Source organism: Cyprinodon variegatus, unplaced genomic scaffold (assembly GCF_000732505.1).
Source record: "Cyprinodon variegatus isolate N-32 unplaced genomic scaffold, C_variegatus-1.0 Scaffold68, whole genome shotgun sequence".
NCBI lineage: Eukaryota > Metazoa > Chordata > Actinopteri > Cyprinodontiformes > Cyprinodontidae > Cyprinodon > Cyprinodon variegatus.
Window position 1 is genome coordinate 777,808 of NW_015150521.1, and position 21,535 is coordinate 799,342.

General features: G+C 35.1%; 1 protein-coding gene across 2 annotated transcripts; it reads left to right on the top strand.

Moving 5' to 3' along the window:
• The first annotated feature begins 3,325 nt into the window (after positions 1–3,325).
• Positions 3,326–18,739, top strand: unkl (unkempt family zinc finger-like). 2 transcript variants are annotated; one of them, XM_015372055.1, is made up of 16 exons: positions 3,326–3,428; positions 4,029–4,238; positions 7,238–7,414; positions 8,021–8,154; positions 8,271–8,406; positions 8,493–8,610; positions 8,822–8,906; positions 9,971–10,137; positions 10,400–10,588; positions 12,100–12,150; positions 12,233–12,410; positions 12,498–12,587; positions 12,675–12,905; positions 13,010–13,197; positions 13,646–13,903; positions 14,083–18,739. In XM_015372055.1, exons 1-16 carry the CDS (start codon positions 3,364–3,366, stop codon positions 14,236–14,238), a joined length of 2,433 nt encoding a protein of 810 aa, XP_015227541.1. In that variant the 5' UTR covers positions 3,326–3,363; the 3' UTR covers positions 14,239–18,739. The 2 variants fall into 2 exon arrangements, with proteins under 2 accessions (XP_015227541.1, XP_015227542.1); XM_015372056.1 differs by lacking the exon at positions 10,400–10,588.
• Positions 18,740–21,535: the final 2,796 nt, after the last annotated feature.

The window sequence follows — 21,535 nt, forward strand, 5'->3', positions numbered from 1 at the left end:
CATACACACATATCTGGACACTTGAAAACATGCTCATCTGACAGGCTGTGAGAAGAGCTTGGCTGTGGACTCTGTGAGCAGCTGAGACTACTGAGCAAGGTTAAGGGTTTGTGCTGGCTGACGTCACTAGAAGGAAAAGACTGGGACTTTTCCATACCTCTTGTAGACGATGCTGTAACAGAACCGAATGAACAAAGCAATTTTAGCTTTTATTTTAGCTTCCCAGGACTTAAAGCAGAAAGTATATAATAAATATTTCAAGCTTCCCCAATGGAATATGCTGCACTACCTCTTCATAAGTGATGAAACTTTATTTTACATATAACGGTTCACCTTTAAATGTTTTTCTGGATTATGAAGAGCTGCTGGACATTGTTGAACAGCAAACTGAGCTCTGGTTGAATTTGTCCAAGCAATTACAACAGGGTGAGCATGGGCTTATGTATTATTACAAGAATGTGAACTCAGTGGACTTCAGCAACTGAATAATAGATTAGAAACATAATTGCATTTGTATATTCAGACCACTTAGAAGAAGAAGTGCTGAACAGATTATCCTTCCAGATTCAGAGAGAAAATAGAGATTAGAAATTTAGAGGAGGTAAAGAATCAAAATTGTCAAATGGATTTTCTTTTATAAATAGCATGCTAACGAAGGGAATGCATAAAGGAAACGTGAGTTTTTCAGAGAGGGAGAAGATAAACCACTGCTCTTAAATCTTCACATTTGATGTACACCCTTGTTAAAATACTGTTTTTAAATAAATATTTTACTTTAAAAAAAAAATAAAAAAATTGCCCACATATACTCCAATGTTGAATACAATTGAAAAAAAAAAGCCAAATAAAACTCATAAGAGATAGAAAGCTGTAAAAACCAGATAGTGAGAAACCTTTTCTTTTAGGTTCAACACTCAGTTGCCGTGACTACCTGCATTTACATTTTCTCCGTCAATTGAACCAGACAGAAATGTCAGCTGTCCTCAGAGGACTTTTTAAAATTTGCTCTCTTTTATCTTTCTGTTGATGCCGTGATTTGAAGAGAGTTTTTAAAATCACTTTGCTGCACATAGGTTTCTATCAGAAAAAAATAAATAGAGAAAATTCCCCAGCATTTAATACCATGGCAACGTGAAGCCCTTTACCAATTGTTGTGGAACATTTGGGTGGAAAGGGACCTTACAAAATGTGGACATTGGTCCAGAGACAAATGGGGAGGCTACAGAGTGTGACGGTTTTAATCTTCCAAATGTGGGGTTCATGTACAAGTCCTTCCAAATAATTAAAAAGATTGAAGGTTCATGAAAAACGGAGGGATTATAGTTTAACTAAGCCTACCTGGACCTTTTGTTCCATAATTTTAGATCACACATTTGACATAAAACAAATCCTATCACCAAAAATGATGCAAAGCTCACATAAAGGATGGTGGTTGCAGAGCTTTGTAGTTACATCACAATTGGACTGAGTTTTTTTTTTTTTTTTTTGTCAAGATATATGAAGTTATGAATATTTCCAGCATCAGCCAAACTAAAGTCCTTAAGTGTCTGGTCAAATATTTAAGATGAAGACATATTACATTTTCAGTAAAACAATCAGATCAAGCTTGTATCTATGACCAAAATTTTATCTGAATAAATCTGTGGACTAAAGATGCTTGATCCAATAGATCTGGAGAACTGAACCTAGACTGGGCAACACTAGATGCTGAAATTGTTAACAAACAGTGTTTTAGCAAAGTGTTAGTCTTACAATCTATACTGTTTTGTAACTCTGATTATTGCATTCCTTTATAGTCCTCTAAATTGATGTTGTTTTTTCATCAGATTTTACACACAGGAAAATCTCCAAATATTTGCTAAAAGCTTTCAAAGGGACCCAGTATTATTTGATTTATCACAAAAACTACAGGTTTGACAGGGGGTGTAGAGTTTTAACAATTTCATCCGTAATCTTATAAATAATATTTCAATATGTATGCAGTGTAATGAGGTGATACATGAACTGTCATGAGCTGCAGCCTGGTTTCTAAGAGAATCCTAAAAAATAAAAAAAATATGAGGGTCTCATGCTCAGAAAACGGAGGTCATCTTCGTTTGAGCAGTTGATTTCCTAGAGTGTAAGGATTCACCAAATCAAGGTGTTTTTTTACATTCAGTCCAGGTTTAGTTTTCTATTTATTTATTTATTCATGTGAACACATGTAAACCTTTCTATAGAATGACAAAAAAGGAAATATTAGAAGGAATCTGCTTTAAATTAAAAGGGAATTATTAAGTATAAAGGCAGAATAAAGAATTGCATTGAACTTGTTGAAAAACTATATACATGTAGGTATGTCCTGAATATGCAGTAAAGATGGATATGTTGACAATGTAGAATATTGCTAGGATATTAAAGCACACAAAGAGAGTAAAAAAAAAAATCACTGAATTCAAACCTCATTTGATTTTTGTCCATAAATCTGGTAGTGCACAAATTAATGCTTTATTAACATTCTGTTTGTAGCTAGAAAAGGCATTTCATATCAGCTAAAATAAAGGTAATGTTTTTGGAATCATAAACATCCATACCCCATACAGATAGGACCCAGGTTGGAGTTCAAACCCTCAGAACCCTCTTGCTGCAAGGCATCAGTGCTACCAAGTAGGTCAGCCCTTAAAAGTAGAATATAAAACTTTTGGGGGTATTATTTTTCATCAAATCAAGATGTGAATTACCAAAAAAAAAAAATGATAAAATGGAATTATTTATCTGGATTAATGCTTAAAATTGAACACTAAACAGCTAAACGTTTTGTTTATTAATGAATAATCTGTTTAACCACGGTTTAAAAAACTAATAAAGATGAAACTTTTCCATTGAGAACACATTTCAAATACCGTCAGAGGTTTCTGGAAAAACAAAATATGGTTTGATCAAGGCTCAATTGAAAATACTAATTTAGTTTTCTCTATTTTCCATGTTTTTTCCAGCCTAATCTTGCCTTTAATATCCTAATAAATATCTCCAAATATTTATTTAGACTTGGATTATATCTGTCATTTTGTTTACACAAGTGTAAAACAAAAAGAAATTTCGTTTGGAACAGCTCTATGGACAATTTCATCTTTTTTAAAGTGCAGCCTTGGAAAAATAGTAAAAATGACTGTAAATTTACAATTCTGACAGTTTTTACTATTATTATTATATTTATTTATTTAGTTATTATTATTTATTTATTTTTGCATTTTGACACTCATGTTGGGATGTAATGAGTCAAAGTTTGTTTTTTCCGCGCTCCCAGTGTTGTCGTGCAGGCGGACGTGCCTACAGAGGAGCAACAGATCCCCGCGCATGCGCACTTCATTGTTTTGACTGAAAATGCCGTCGGTTTCGAAAACGGCGGCCAATGCGTCTCCTCAAACCGAGAAACCTACCCACTATACGTGAGTAACGCCGCTGCGAAGTATTCGGAAAAACAATTAATTTCAAAAATGCCAACCGCTCGTGCAGCTTTATGCGTCTGCACGCCTGCTATTCCTCAACTCTCGTATGTGCGTTAAAACATGGTGCTTTTCCTGGCTTTGTGACTGCCTTACGTTACAACGACTGCTAACAACACCAGCGTCAAGCGAAAGAGGAACGTCTCCATTTGCTTTGTTTACGATAGTCCGTTTTTAGGTGGTTTCGCCACAGAATATATTTGAATCGTGTAATTAAAACTATGCAGAGTTTTTGGTTAGCTAAATAATTAGCCAGGAACTCCCTCACATTCTGCTTGTAAATAGCTCGGCCTTATTTCAAGTTCCTTCTTTCTACGCACAGTTATAGGCGGACGTTCGGATGTTGTGAACAACCGTTACGTAAAAAGTAGGGCGTAGTTAGCGTCCAGAATTCGGGGAGTCAGTGTATACTCTATAGTAATCTACAGCGAGACACGACGCGTCGCCGTGCTTTTCCTTTTGCTTTTGTCCGCTCGTTGCTAACCGGAGAGACGTTTTTAAGCCCAGCTAACGGCGCTGCTTTGTGTTTCTTCCATGTTGCAGCTACTTGAAGGAGTTCAGGACGGAGCAGTGCCCGTTGTTCCTCCAGCACAAGTGTACGCAGCACAGACCCTTTACTTGCTTTCATTGGCATTTTCTAAACCAACGCCGAAGACGACCTATCAGAAGAAGAGACGGGACCTTTAACTACAGCCCCGACGTCTACTGCACGAAATACGATGAGACCACAGGCATCTGCCCTGATGGAGATGAGTAAGTCTTACAATACAGTTACAATAAATGCAAAGTATCTCACATGTATCAGTGACATATCCTACACAGGATTGCCAACTTTTAACCAAACCTTGGGGTGAGATTTTGAAATAGTTTCCTGTCAGGGTAAGATGAGGTGCAGCTAAAGGTTGGAGGTTTTCAGAGGATTTAACTGAAACAAAGTGGCAAAATATGGATTTTTTTTTATAACACAGTAAATGTTACTGAGTAACAATAAGTGATCTGTAGTTATGTCTAACATTTTTCTCACAATATACATTATTTTCTACATTCTGGTGTTTTTTAGAGAATTTAAATAAAGCAGAATGGGCTCTGCTAAAATACTTGCATCTTAAATATACTTAACTTTGTTAATTAATAATTCTCTGCAGTTCAAGTATATTAAACAATGGAGAACTTATAAGTACTGGATTACTGGCACTGATATAGGAACCAGTGCAATTGAAACCTATGCAAACTACACTGTGTATGAGTATTTGGTAATAGGCTAAGGATTAAGAATCTTCATTATATTATTAATTACAATCAATCTTACAATTTACAAAACTGCTAAACAATGACAGGAGACGGCACTTCTCTGGATGTTTCATTTGAAATGTGTGATGGAAATTACATTTTTAAACATATTCAATGGACCAAAATAAAGATAAATTAATAAGATAAGTAATGATAAAAGAAGAACATCCCTGTGGTTTCTCCTCTATGAATCCAGGATAAATGAGTTGTTCTGCACACCCTCTCTGAGTGTGGTTGGTCTTTTCTTGGGTGGTTGATCTTTTAAAAAATAAAATGCAATGTTTTTTTTTCTTGTGTTTTTTGTGTTGGTTTAATTACTCCTAAATGCACTAGGCTGAGCAATAATTGCCCTATTAAACTTATGAGCAAAACATGGTCCTTGTGTGTTAGCAGTAAGGTTGTATTAAAACGTGGACTGGATTTTGATCAGCATGGTATTTTTATACATATACATAAGTGGAACAGAGTTGAGTTTTAATGTCATTTTTTTAGTGTGAGAAATTGGGAATATGGAGTGAGAGTGTGTGAAGACAGTGAGATGGGTGAGTCTCACTCCCAATGGGTGAAAGTTGACAGCCCTGTCTAAATTAACTAATGTGGCCATGGCTTCAATATATGACTTTAAAGCTGGAGTTTTGGGAGATGTAAGTACAAGTGGAGTTCAGAAAACCTTCTCATTGAGTAACATTAAAAAAAACGTATTTTTCAGCTTTTTTTTATTGTCATTACACTGTCACAAGTACAGAGAAACAAAATAAAATTTCTGCATTTAACCCATCCCCTTGGGGAGCTGTGGGCTGTCATTGTGCGGCCCCCGGGGAGCAGTGTGGGGTTAAGGGTTTTTGCTTAGGGACCCATAGTGTCAGTCTGTGGGAGTGGGGCTTAATGACTATTGTATATGTTGGTATATCAACCACTGTCTACATTAAGAGAAGATGAAATTCTGGGGTTATGTTCTTCTTTACTTATTGAAATCTGAAAAAGTTGTGACAGTAAGTCACATATATCTGCTTTAAAAAATAAAATAATCTGCAATGGATGTGTTACCATTTTATGTTTTATAGATGTTTTTAGAGGAACAAAAAGGTAGTTAATTACTTTTTAATATTTCTCTATGGCTAATATGTCATGTTCCTTTCTGTAGAATTTAATACTTTTCTTATTTAAAACTTATACATAGAACATTATGCTTTAAAAATGTTTCTTACATATTGTTTTTTTTTTTTTTTTTAGTTTAAGTCACAATTTTAGTTTTATTACAGATGTTCTCATTTTGAACACTGGAATATTTTACCCTGAGGGCTAATTAAGTACAAGCTACTGCATCAGATCAGCAAGTACTTTAAAAACTTTAAGTAATAGGCGAATTAAAGTATTTATATAGGTACATTAAACAGTTTGTGAATATCAGACTTTAGCAATAAGCCTTTCTCATTTAGAAAACAGGAAAAATAATTGTCAAACTGTATTCTGGTAAAAAGTAAATCACGATTAAAGGTACACTTACAAAAAATGTTATGATGTCACCTTTGTCCACTTATTTTCAAACTGATAATGAAGAATATTTAAGCAGTGTATGAAAATACTTTTTCATTTCTGAAAAGTACAAGTAAGTGTCTTTGAAGTAGTTTCAGAAGTACTAAAGCGATTATATTAGGTGGGTTAATCAAATATTTCAATAATTGGCAACTGATTAAGTAATATAATGATTATTAACTGAAGTATATAGAGTTTAAAACGTTAGAGGAGTTAGAGGAGTAATCAAGCCAAATCTGTGCAAAAAAAATCCATTTATTCTGCATTTAACATGAAAAACCTTATTTTCAGTGAATATGCTCCTTTTGAAACAAAACAACTAGCATTTCTGTGCATTTTTTTTTAGAATGGATGGAAACAATTACTGAAGCCTTATTTAAGAATTTAGAAAATGTAAAATTATTATCTGATACAAATACACTTTTATAAGAAATGGTAGAAGGGCTGACGGTTTCTCGCCAAATAATCCAGCTTTGTCGTGTGACTTATAAACAATACCACATTGATTAAATCTCACTAAAGAAACATGTACAGTATGCAGCAATCCTTACAGTTCCTCTGTAATAAAAGCTATTTTTGTATGACCTTGTGTGTTGCTATGGCAACTCCAGCTCAAGAAAGGAAAATTATTTTTTTTTTCAAGAAGCTTGCTGGTCACACATTTTCAGAGCATTAAAGGGCCGTCTGTATATAAAAAAAAATGTCTGCAACTAGAGCAGCTTCTTGCAACCATGAAGATGTGCTATATATCTTATTATGTAATTATCCTGACAAATCATGCATAATTAAGGCTACAGGCTTGTTTTTGCAGTTACACTATGGAGATGATCAAATCTAAACCCAGCTGTATTTGAAATAACATTAATCTAATGAAGATTGTTTCATTTAATCAAATATCTCCATTTTCTGTTCTCTTGTTTTCTTAGCTGCCCTTATTTACACCGCACCACTGGTGACACAGAGCGCAAGTACCATCTAAGATATTACAAGACTGGCACTTGTATACATGAGACGGATGCTCGGGGGCATTGTGTGAAGAATGGCCTCCACTGTGCTTTTGCTCATGGACCACATGATCTCCGACCTCCAGTCTATGATATCAGGTGATGTGAAAAGCAAACCCTTCTCTTATGTCTGCATTGGTTTGTGCACAGAATAGGGCTGCAACTAACGATTAGTTTGGAAATCAATTAATAATCGGAGAGAAAAAGGTTCCTTAAGCAGGATTTTTTACAAAAGAAAACCTGGTGAAACTAAGTTTCACCTGGTATCTGGATAGGCTTGTTCTGGACAGAACATATTGACATATGAAAAAAGTTTATTTATTTTTTATTTTTTGGTATAATTACTGATCTAAATGGGTCACTCTGTCAGATAAAGGCATGTTTTAGAGTCTATTTTCCAGTTAAAGATTAATCGATTACTAAATTATTTGATGATTATTTCAATAATTGATTAATCACAATCGGATTAGTTGTTTCAGCCTTAGGTCAGAGCTTCACAATGAATCTTGAAAACGCATATAATAAACCTTTTAGGAATAAGTAAGGCCATAAAATTATATCTTTTTGTTTTTATTATTTATGGTAAAAAATAATATATATATATTTGTTTTTGTTTGTTTTTTCATGTTAAATATTACAGTGGTTTTAGGATCTTCTCTCTTTAGAAATAAGCATGAAATAAGTTTGTTTTCTCTTTGTTCACAGAGAGATCCAAGCACAAGAGGCCCTCCAGAACGGCCAGTTGGGGTCTGGGGAAGGCATCCCTGATTTGCAGCCCGGTGTTTTGGCCAGTCAAGCTATGATTGAGAAAACGCTGACTGAAGATCCACGCTGGAAAGGTGAGTTTGAAGAAGATTGCAAATGTTCTCTAGTTGGAAAGGAGCCAACCTATTTGATTGTTTGCTTAATAAGATTAGAAATATAACGTTAAAGGTTTTTTTTTCTTACTTTACAGATACCAACTTCGTGCTAGCCAATTATAAAACAGATCAGTGTACTAAGCCGCCAAGACTATGTAGACAAGGCTACGCGTGTCCCCATTACCACAACAGTAGGGATCGAAGGCGAAATCCAAGGAAGTTCAAGTACCGGTGAGCTGTTGGGCAGTAGTATTAAAAAAAAATGTGATGCATCCCTTCTTTAAAGTGTTAACATGTTTTTAATTCTTTGCATGCAGGTCAACTCCTTGCCCTAATGTAAAACATGGTGACGAATGGGGCGAGCCTTCAAAATGTGACAGTGGAGACAGTTGCCAGTATTGTCACTCTCGTACGGAACAGCAGTTTCACCCAGAAGTGAGTGAGGCTTGTTTAGTTGTTCTAACTATTCATTAGAAAATTATTTACATTTTTGACGGTTTTTTTTTTGTTTAGAAACCCCTTAAAATGCCAGATTTTGGGATTAAATTCTGCAAAAAAGTTGTTCTTAAACTGAGTTTTCACTGTGACATAGTCTTGAGATTATCGTCTCGTTGACCAAAGAATGTTTTTGTTTTTTTCATTCTAGATCTACAAATCCACCAAATGCAATGACAAACGACAAACAGGATATTGTCCCCGAGGACCATTTTGTGCTTTTGCACATGTAGAAAGTAAGTCTAAATATCAGAAATTTACAATTCTTACTGTGTTATTTCAAAATGGCAATTCAATTTCTCATTAGTAGAAATGATAACTAGTTATGACCCAGTTATCAAGAAAATCCAAATCTTTCCTCATGCCATTACCATTGTCCTAAATCTCTTTTTATGAGATTTGTTTTTAAACTTTCAGACTATATAAAACAAAAATGATGACAGCTCTGCTTTGGAAGTCAAACTGCTTTAAAACTGCAGTTAAAAAGGCGCTTATATATTTTATGTTTTTGTGTTAAACCTGTGTCACAGTTATATTAGGCCCTGGTTATTATAACATGGGAATCACACAATAAGCCATGTCTACTAATCATCAAGTAAACATGATGTGTTTTTGAAATGTTATCTTATTGTTTGTTGGTTGGAAACAAACTAAAATGAGTATTAAAGGTGAAACATATTGCACCCTGTCTTTTCGAAGGACAGCTTGCTAACTTTACGATTCCTGTTTCCTATTTTTAAGCAAATATATGCTCCAATGCACCACCTCTGTCACAAATGTTATCCTATCAGAGCAGAAGCTTCATAAATAATGTGTAAAAAGAGCTACAGCTTGTTATACTGACGGTTTAGATCAGGGGTTTCATATTCCGGTGGTATAATGGGCCACTTCAGCGTTGTTAACTGGTCGCCGCTGTATGTATTAAACTGCTCTGATATTATTCCTTTACTCTAGGGTTACAATATTTTGCAAATTGTTAATTCTACTGATAATTTTATTTGATTAATTGATTGTTAATCAGATAGTTAAATGTTCCATCAAGAAAACTTCCACTTTAAGGCGTTTTAGAGTCTCTATTCTCCAGTTAATGATTCATTGATTACTAAATTAGTTTAACAATTATTTCAATTATCAATTAATCACAATTAATTCAACTAATTGTTACTCTTAAAAAAAACAACATTTTATTGTATTGCATCTTATGCCTCATTTTGGCTTATGTAGGCTGGATAAGTTGCCATGACAGCCTGAGTTTGATAGGTATGGTTTAGATTGATGGATTCATTTTGGATCTTTTCAGGAATCCCTTCTACAGAAGAGACCATGAACTCATTGTTGTCAGCAATACATTCGAGTTCACAGTCCCAGCTGGGCTCCCAGCAGTTTTCTGAGTGTCCAATCCCAGAGTGGACCAGTGGAGCCAACCCTAGCACCAACGCAACTACTAGCAACGGACAAGTAGGACATGTATGTTTCCTCCGATTTTAGTCCTCAAATCGCAAAACTAACTGATTGAAATTGTTTACTCATTATCTTTGTTTTTCTTATATTTATCATACTTACCTTTTTTTTATTTTTATTCGTACATGTTTTTGCTTTATGCATTATCTGTTTTATAGATTTTCATTCCATTCATTAGTTTTGTTGTCTGTCTCATAAAGCAGTTTTGATTTCACTTGTTATTTTTGATCATCCTTTTGTTGAAGTCATGTGCACTTTTCTTTCTCAGGTTTCATGTTCTAGTAACTCCACTGTAACACCAAGCTCAGGAAGCGACAGTTTGTTATCCCCAGTGGGATCCATCAGCAGGCCAATAACCCTTACTAATAGTAGTTTATGTTCAGAGTCCACCACATCCACTGTCTCATCTCTGACGTCTAACTATCCCAAAGCTCCCGGCTTTGAACGTGAGGATCAGGTACACAGAACTGCTCTGTTCAGATCTAGAAAGGATAGAAATCTACCATTTTAGGACACTTTTTATTACAACTCAGCTTTATTTTTACATTATTTTTTTCTGCTGTCTTTTTAATTTAATAGCTTAAAGATATTAAAGAGGATTTTCCCCAAAACATAAGTGTCCAGATTAATCTAAAATGACTTGATTAATGGATGGTATTCTTGCACTTGCAGTAGTAACCATTTTTAAATATCCCCAATTTCCTTGATGGGGCCTTGGCTGGTCCCCTACAATTCCTTTTTACACATAAATCTTTATCATGATTTGTGGACATTAAGATCTAAAGAGAAGCGTCATCTCCTGGTCAGGTCCTGTGATTCAGTGAAAGGGTGGAGCCAGAGTGAAAAAATGCACGGCCAGGAGAATAAGGTGGTTACTCCAGTGGGTGGAAGTTTGAGGGTATTTTCTGGGAGTTGCAGGGAAGTGGGCTGCCATTCGGCTGGCGTTGGACTGGGAAGGTCCATTTTGAATGGCCCCCCTCCATACCGTCCCGAAATTTAACATTTTGCTATATCTTAATAAATTGTGTCTTATGGTGTCCATAAAATGAATGGCGGTTGAATTGTGGAGAATTTAAGCTTTCTAGCGATGTATAACATATCTACATTGGTAAAAGTTTAACCAGAGTTATTTTCAAGCGTACTGCTGTGTTTAATTTAAATATACAAAATGGAGCGCCGGCTAAGCACTTCAACAATAACATGCAGTTTTTTTTATACGTTTTTATAAAAAAAAAAAAAAAAAACATATTCACCGCAGAGTTTGCCATTTGAAATCCCAAAGTAAGTTGTTGCAGCAGCAGCAAAAACACATTAACAAATTGTAAATATAACTTGCTGTGATAACGTCGGCAGAAACCTCTTCTTCTTAAGGAGATTTCCTGCTGACTAGGTGCATCCTGGAATATAAATTGGAATTGCTGCCTCTCTTGGTAAAATTCAAAATTACGGGCGAGGCGTTTCCAGTGTAGAGAACTTTTGCAAATGTGGGGGCACTGATGCACGCGCACAATTCGAAAATACACAAACAGCCATTGGACATATCTTCCACCACAGAATCCTCTTTCATACCTTTAAGCTATCTAATCTTGACCATTATAGCCTGTTGGATTTCAAGTTTTATAATAGTATAGGTATCTCACCTAAGTTCTTACATTTCAGAAATGTAATCGAAGCAGTATTTGTTGGTGATATTTTTTTCTGTGGGAGCTGATAAGTCATGGTTTTGTTTTTAAACTGGGCTAAAATTGTCTAATTTTTTATTTGCATAAAAATGCAAGCACCAAAAAGAGAGCAGAGGTTTTAACATTTACAATCTGTTTATTGGTATAAACTAAAAGACCGGAATAAAGACACAGATGTTCTTTACCCGTTGCACAGTATAAAAAAATTGTCACTTAATGAACTCTTAACTGTTCAGATGACGTCATTCCTTGTTAAGATTTTCTACTTTTGTGTCTTCTGTTGTAGATTAAAATCAAGGGACATATGGATCACAAACTGTTGGACCAAGAAAAGCAGGTTTGAACGTGTTCTGTGTTTCTATATTTTCTTAGAAGGATTTTACTCAAGAGCTTGATAACATCTCTGCTTTCTTTGTCAGACACAAAACAGCGTTTTCTCTGTGGGGAACCCTTTGGCATCAGGTTTTACCTCCAGCATAACATCCAGCTTGGCCTCTAGTATTGGCTCTGAAAGCTCTTCACCCACAACCTTATCGACGATGAACGCAAAAGCGACCCCGTTCTATCCAGGGAGCAACACTGTGGAGTCTGTCATAGGTCAGTGTGTGTCAAACCAAAAGGCTGGGAACTATTGCTGCTTTTTGTTGTAAAATGTCAAATCTGATTAATCTCGTTTACGATCAGGGTCGGCGCTGGACCTCAAGTTTAGTGATATCAACGTCGCCTCTCTTGAAAAAGAATTAGAGGAGCAAGAGGGAAGCTTAGGACTGACAAGTAAGTCACATCTATAAAAGCAATCTCTCAGCTGTTGGTTACGAAGACATCAGCTTTTTTTTTTTTTTTTTTTTTTCCCCCCTTCAGGTCACAGGGTGCTTGGTGGATCTGCTCCTGTCAACATTCCAGGATCTCTGGCGCGCTCATCCTCGTTTAATTCCTCATCATCGCTCTCCACCTCCCCGCTAAGCTCCCTCTCCCAGTCCCTGTCACAGTCGTTGCTTTCTGGGACAGTTTCCCAGCAAAGTCAGGCTTCAAACATGCTCGCCAAGCAAGAACATGGCTTACTGGGAACACCAACCTCCCAGAACTCCCTGGGTAAGCTGGTTGCATTCAGATTTTTTGTAAAACTTACGAGCATTTGATTGCATTAGAAACTTCAGTAGGTTTCAGCAGCTTAACCATACTCTATATGCGTTTAGGTTTGAATGGCGGCGCAAGTAACATTTGGGACTTTGTAAGTGGCAGCTTCTCGCCGAGTCCATCACCAGTTTTCAGCAGCCTGACCTCCCCAGCCAGCAGCGCGGATGTGGCTCGTCTATTTAGAGAGCTGGATGAAGCCAAGAGGAAGATCAAACAATGGGAGGAGGCCTGGCATCAAGTTAAACAAGTAGGTGTAATAGTGGTGAAGATTCTAATTCATCCAGGTCACAGTCAATCCAAAAATGTTAAAAACAATCCACTGGACTTTGTTTCCAAGTTTGAAGATTTTTTGCTTCCCACCCAGGAAGCTTTTTCAGTTAAAATTGTCAGAATTCGGGTTGAGCTAGTAGCCCAAAAACTTGTTTTGGCTTAGAAAGCATGCCTCTGAAAGGGGGGTCTTTAGGGGCAGCCAAGCTAACAATTTCCCCTAACAACCCCCCGTTCGGAGGCATAGACCAGTATCGGGTATTGCAGGCTAACTAAGAACCCAAAACGACTCCCCATTCCTAAGGTGGGGACCCTTTCTTCTGGTTGAATTTGCATGTTTTAGGCAGGTATATACAAACTTCAATTTTTTAGGACACTGAAAAAAGGTTTTTCTGCTGTCAAACAAAAAAAACCTCCATTCATTCCAGGCCTACGAAGCTTGTCAGAAGGAGGCTCTCGAAGCAAAGGAACAAGCAAAGACGGCCGAGGCGGAGCGGCAGCTAGCCGAGCAGAAATGGGAAGAAACAGACCGCAAGCTGAAGGAGCTTCAGGGAGACTTTGATATGCTCTGTCGCGGCCCTGGAACACCTCTTCTGCGTAGCTACGGCGAGCTTGAGCAGCTCCCCTTGTCAAAGCTTCACTCCATCCAGAGTCAGCTACGTAATGACCTAGACCTTATAGATGGGGTAAGAAAGCCTAGATCTCACACATTTCATCTGTAGCAACTGCATAGCTTTAAAATAGTTTCTACCCAGCTGTTCCTCACATCCATGTCTGTCGTCCGGCATGCTTCTTCTTTTAAAATCTGCATGAGCTTTTATTTCCTAGGTTGCAGCTGATCCCAGTTCTTTTCTTCCCCCAACAGGTAATATATCAGCTTCAGTCAAAGAAATGTATAGTTTGCCAAAAGCATGATCGTTGCGTTGTTCTGCAACCTTGCCAACATTATGTACTATGTGAAACCTGTGCGCCTAGTAAAACAGAATGTCCTTATTGTAGTACAGAAATATTAAAGTGGTGATGTACAGTAACTCAAGGTACTATTTAAAGAATTAGCTCTTTTTGGAAAGCTACTAATAGATACTACATTTTCTAAACAACACATTTTCTTGTAGTGGTTAAATGATATTTGAATAAAATGATGTTTGACTGACAAAGACCGCTAGTATTAAAAATAAGGTTACATAATCTAGAATTCATTTGTTTTTTGCTCACGTTATGCACATGTTACATTAGATCCCTGTTTGCGCTCACATTAATTCTGGAAAGTTAGATCTACCACAGATAGATCAGGCACCTTTGTATTTGTATTTTGGGTAATTGTAAATTATGTTCCATAAAACAATCAAAAAAGGATTTGTGAGTCACAAACCTGACAGATATTATAGAAAATGTGGTTTAACAGGTAAAAGCGATGAGATGATCTTGCTTAAGCAAGTGAGGGTTTGTGTTTATTAAGCATGGATTTTTTGTAGTTAAAGATTTCCAGTAAATACTTAGAAAAACCAGATTGGATCTATTTTAAGTGCTTATTTAGTTTGGAACATTGTTTTTATTAGAATTAATCTACCAAATATTGTAAAACTTGCAGCTAAATGTTGAGTCTACACACAAACGAAGACGGGATATTAACATAAAATGGGCAAAACTCAAATGTTTCTTTAACGGAAGAGGAATATGCTTAAATACGAAAAAGTCTGAGAGCGAATGTCTAAACGCATCATTTTAGTTGAAGCCCTGATGTAGAAATAAGTATTATACTTTAGAAAAACACCAAAAAATATTTAATGCTATATTAAACTTCTAATAAAAAAAATATTAAAGCTGTTCCTCTTCAAATGAAATTCTTTTTGGTAAATCATAGATACATTTTTAACCATTTGGTTTTTTTATATGCAGCCAGTCAAGCATTATTTTGACTTAAGTTTGAAAAGAAGTCTGATTTCTTATTAAGAGCACTTTGTTAACCTGGGACTTTATTAATGGGTATATAGTAATTTGCTTTAAGCTTTTTTCTGTGGGTGTTTTTTACTGTCATGTTCTAGATTTGTACTTTTGTTTTGTTTTTCTACATAAGCTAATGTCTGAAGCTTCTGTGTGTACTGTGAAACAGTTGAATATTTCTTGTTTCATATTGTTAAAACACAGCATGGTTCTGCATATTAAGATTTCATAGAAAAGAACTTAATAGTTTCTACTGTAGTTAGATTTATAAATTCTAATCAATTAAGTGCAAGTTAAAACTGCATTGTAGGCATAACCAGCAGCCGTTATATCAGTAAGGCACATGCTACATATAAAAGGCTGTTTTTCAATCAGTAATTATTGTTATGTAGACATTTAAAAACAAAGCTGTTCATTAGAGAAGCATGTATTTGGTATAAGCCTAAAGTGGTGATATTTTCTTTTTTTTGTAGGGATCTAGCCTCTTGACTTTGTCTAGAACATATCGGCCTCTGACTCTAAAGTGCCTTAGTTATAAAGGTTATGTATAATAACTCAAAACACAAGTAGTTGAAGCTTGTGCACAGGTTCCTGCGCATTTATCTTTGCAAAAGTATCAACATATGTGAATACATGTGTAGAAGAGTATATTCCATTATTTTTGGCCAAATTCCAGCAAGTATTTCTGCAGAGAAGGAATAGAAAATACATTTTCAACTAAAACTGTCAGTGCCTGCGTCCTGACTGTACCCTTAAAAAAAAAAAAAAAAACTCCATTCTGTCCTCCATCTTAACTAGCCAGCAGCTCATTCTTCTGTTGTGGTGCTCTTTTGATGCAGCTTCACTCTCTGGAATTAGGTTTTTACATTTGGGAGTATGCAAACTTAAGGGCACGTTCAAATTTGTACAGTAAATTAGCAAAAATGCTTTTACATGTTTTTGTTTTGGAAGATTTCTGTAGAATATGAAGAATTTATAGTCGGATCATGAGCTGGATTTTGCATAGGAGTTTTGCTTGAGTTCCTCTAACAAAAAAAAGGACCTTCTACTGTGTAAAATGAAAATCTTAAAAAAAAAAGGAAAAACTTTTTATTCCTGCTTTAATTTCAGTAGAAAAAAATGTATCTTATAGTAAACCTTTTGCTACTTATGAATATGGGATAACGCATTGTTTACATTCTCACAAATGACAATTAAGCAACTCAGAGGAAAAAAATCATAAACTTTATCACATTTGAGCATTTTTAATGGTCATATTATAGCATATAAGGCAGACTAAACACATCTGGTATTGCATGTTATGCGATATAGCAACCACCTAGTTAAAAAGTACTTAAAATGTCTGCACTGTTTCACACTGCCAGGATATTTGTATTAACTTATATAATGTAATTAAGGCTTAATTACTTCTGCAAGCTTCGCTGCTACTGGAAAAGGTATTAATGTAGTTTCTTCTTATACATTTAGATGTTTGAATGTTGTTCATCCAATCAGATTTCATTACCTATGAGATTCTCTTATGTATCTTAATACTTTGATCGTTTGTAAACCCACTTGAGAAAAAGATTTTAGTACTTTTGTAAATCATACAAAATGATGTCATTGACCTGTACTGCTATAGATTTTTTTTTTTTTTTTATTAAATTGAATCATATTTCTGATAGAGGTGTACAGTGCAGCTAATTCGCAGAGTCCTTTGGTCTATTTTGTTTTGTCTGTGAAGCCAGCAATGCTAAAGATGTCTTGTGTGAAAAATGTCAAAATGAACCAAAGTGGTGTTTAGTAGCTGTCCTGATGGCGTGCACTGTAAAGAGAAAAATCAACCCTTGAACAGAATTCAAACAATGCTCCAGCTTTGGCCACATTACCCGTTTCTAATAGTTGAAAGCACAAAGGTCAGTTGAACGAAACTGAGACGAGGTAAAACATTTCAGAGCAGCTGAAACTCTGTTTTTTTTTGGATGGATTTCTAGTTTAATGGGGTTTTTTCAGTAGTATGTAAATTTTCTAGGATTTGGTTTTGCTTAGACGTCTAATAGTGTCTGTTTTTTTTTTGTTTTACCAAAGACTCGTATTGATCCCCAACCAATACTCTTCATGTTTTACTTCTGAAAGAAGTCTAAATTGATTGAATAAAAGAGATAAATCACCTAGAACCTTAATAGATAAAGTTATTTGCTTTTATATCTAAAGTTACAGGTTTATACACAATGTATTCAAAAATGCATGAGTCCAATTCATACAAAATATGTTTTATGACAGTTTTTTCTCTACTGGCTGACTTTAAGCGCAAATTCAGTGTCTGTTTTAATTGTTGTCTGCAATGAAAAAGCGTCTTGGTAAATGATATATGTGCTTCTAAAGTGGCCATATGGACTTCACTACAATACTGTGTTAATTAAATCCCATTTGACTTTGCTTCATCATCAGTAAATTTGCATTTTGATTGTTATGGTAGGCATACAATGACTGTAAGGTGCTTTCTTTGTGAATCTATATCTTCTGATTTTTGGGGTTTTCTTTTTTTTATTTGTTGAATTTATGGTCAAATTTACTGTTTTCCCAGGACAGAAAATGATTGTGAAGCATCAATGACAGATACAGACAAAAATTTAACTCAACTGCTTTTGCGGTTTGCTGTAGGTGTTGGTTTCAAGAAATCCACTTGCCCTGTTTAAAGTTTTCTTTAAAAAAAATCCATATAAGTTTGTTTATTCAGCTTTCGCTTCCCCTTATTTAATCTCTTAGCAGACTAATTAATTCCAAATAAATCTGTGCCTTTTAACAATTACATCTTGATTGACTTAACAGAAAATAAATCTTTGATTAGAATCAAAATTTTTGTGCCTTAAAATAATTTTGGAGCACCGCAATGCGTCGGCTTCTGGTCCAGAGCATTTAGGGTGTATGAGCTGAAAGAAAAAATGTTAATAAAAATTATTTCAGCAGTTTGAGTTGAAAAAACAAAAAAAAAAATGTTAGATTTCATTTTCCTTGCCAATCTTTGTCTGTATTTGCCATATAGGATCAACAACCCCAGCTATATATAACCACTGAATTTACCCGAATTCTATGTTCTGAATGAGGTATTTAACACCAAAATGTCTTTATTTTTGTTTTAATAAAAAGCACCAAATAGGAAGACTTGTATATGAATATTAATCCATGTATCATGAAGCTCTACTCTACATTGGAATAGTTTGATGTGTGTTTCTTTACTTGTCATTTTTCTATTGTTTTTTTTTTTGTTGTTGTTGTTCTTCTTCTTCTTAACCTTTATGAAAATGGAGCCAGAAAATTTATGCAATCTTGTACATTTATGAGTGTAATGTATGGAGCTGTTCAAATTAAGCAAAACTATTAGTAGGAAGTCAAATGAATTTAAACATTAAACCAGCTGGTTTATGTACTTTTAGAAATTTGCAACATGTTATTTTGATAACAAAGCTGGGAATTAATGAATGTATTGTTTTAAATTAGATATTCAACTAATAGTCTAGGTATTATGAAGCGCAGTTAATTGATTATGATGTAGCATTTAGTTGTGAACTGCTATTCAATAAAGTATATTAGAACTTAAAAAATGCAAGTTTTCAAGTTTCTATTAGAATAAGATAATTTAAGAAAAACTGCTTTTTTTCAGGGTAACATGGGGAATTTTAATGAAGATTGTGTGAAATCTAAGGAAACCGCATCTCATGTCAGTGGATTTAGTCATTATTTATAGATTATAATACGTCCCGTCTTTGTGACAAGCTGTATGGATATGTAGGAAAATCTATTCTGATAATTGTAGAAATTATTCTGTTTGTATATTAATATTTTTTTGTGTTGTGAACACAAAAGCAGGTCCAAGTCTTAGAATATTAGATGTTTTTTTTTTCTACATTGAAGATTGTGTATCACATTATCTGTAGTGTATTAATAGTTTGTTAACACTTGTTAAAAATGTTACACTACAGTTATGCAATGGTTTACAGAGTTCACAAATTATTTTTATCATCTTGAGAATTAAAATAATTTTTCATCTGAATCGTGTGAATATTTTGTCCTGAGAAGTCCAAAACGGTTAAATATTTTATTTCAGGATACATATTTATGGATTCAGTATATGGATTCAGATTGAATATAAAGACATATTTGTACAGATCCAGAGCTTTTAGAGCAGATGGCAGGAAAGGTGGCTTAAAAAAAAAAAAGATTAAATAAAGAACTTTTAAATCACTGCAGTGTGGAACATCTCACACATAGCATCAAACAGGTAAGATGGTAACATGTTGACTGGCTTGAAATGTAAGCTTTCTTACTATTCATGCTAAAGGCGTTTTATTAGAATGCAACATAAATTCTAATAATAATTTTAAAGACTTATAAAAGTAGATTTCTCACACTTAAAATCTATTTCTGCATAGCATTATGTGTATTTGTACATATATGCATACACATATATAGTAGAATATACATATTTTCACACATTTAATTTTACCCAATTGCTTTGGGTGAACAATATATGTATATATATATATTTTTTTTTTTAGATCTATGCATATTAATGAAAGTAATCTTTGTCGATACCTTTTTAAGAAATCAGCCAAAGGCAAGAAAAAAGGCATCTGTTCAGTGTCAATCAGAACAGGCACTTTACCTTTTCTAAGTCGCTCTTCAATCTCACCACAAGGTGGCAGCCTTACCTCAGCAGCTGCTCTAACATCTGCAGCTGGGAACCTGGTGTGATGGAGCATTTAAGGGCATCAGCAGATTGTCTGCCAAACTAAGTATTATGGACTTTGTTACTAATAAACAACATTTGTGTACAGCTTACAAAGGCCACATGAGTCAGAGTCATTTCAACATCACTTCCAGGAGAGTTCGCAAAACGCTTATAAATATTTAATTCAAAAACACCTGCAGTGATGTCGGGTTTCAAATGGAATTTTAACTTCACAATAGATCAGCCATTATTTTTTACAGCCCCTCTAAGATACCTAACCAAAAAAAATCTGTTCATATTATACGGCTTTGATTAAAAGTAGAGTAGTCTCCAGGCCTCCATTTGATCCTAATATTGACACAGCTGACAGATTTTAACTGGACCAGATTCAGTATGCTGCTGTTTGCTTTCCATAAAGGCCAGAGGGTCTGAGGACGAAGCCAGTATCTAAAAGGACATAAATGGAAACTTTTTCATTTATTCAAATGTACAAGCAAGCTCTTAAAATAGTATTTTTTTTTCAGTCTTTACTCTGAGGATGTACTGTTTTATAGCTTGTCTTGGTACAGCAGATTCCAGGGAAAAGGGGCCTTTAAACACTAATTGATTGTTGATAATATATTGATTTCATAAAACAATCTTTTTTTTTTTTTTTTTTTGTAAAAATCCAAGTTTTAGAAGCCTGTAACATAGTTTAAGAAATTATCACAGGTGCTGTAATTAGGTTGTGCCATAACAGGTCGAACTATTAGATCATGTCCAGGATTCTTTTTACCCCGTCAAAGATCTATTGCTATTTCTCCATCAGGTGTGACATTGCATAAGTTTCATTATGGCTCACTACATTAAAGCCATTACTGTAAGCTTCATTCTGCTGGATGTATTTTCTTCAGTATGTGATTCAAGACTCTCTGCTAAAACAGGCAAAAGTAAAGGACACCGGTTGAATCTGAATGGGAAGGTTTTCTATCTACACTGTTTTTAATCGGATGGAAGGCCTTTGCAGATCACAGAAAAAACCTCTAAAAATCATTTCATGCCCAAAAAAGAAGAGGGAGACTTGCCTGAGAGTGACCTCTAGTGTTGGAGAAACAGGACCACCAGGGTTCTGGGAAAATATTGAAGAGAAAGCATCTTTGTAAAGGATAAAATATATTACAGCTAGATGATTTCTTGGCAGCGTATTCACTAACTTTATAAGCCTAATTTTAAATAGGTAATATATGATTTCAATGCAAGACAAAAAAGGTATTGCAGATCATCATAGTAACAACTGTGAAGTCCTCAGTACATCTCCTTTTAGAAGCAGGCTCTATGTAAAGTAATTGAATATATAATCTAGGGAATTAAGTCCAGGTCACTCAACCACGTTGCAGGTTCCAGCTGCAGAAGAAAGCAAATAGATTCAAAAGAGTGGAAGGACAGTCTCTAACATGCTTTCCATAAATATTTCTGAACGATCTAAACAAAACCACAAGATCAACACTTTTGCCTTGAGCTGATACATGTTGGATCATAATGGTCGCCTGGTCAGGCTGGAACTGGCCTCTGAGGTGATGATACTACAGAGGAAGGATTGCACAGTGTCTACATGGAGCTAGCTCCACAGGAAACATGCTGTATGTCTATTAAGTATAAAGAGAGGGATCGACTTTAAGGAGAA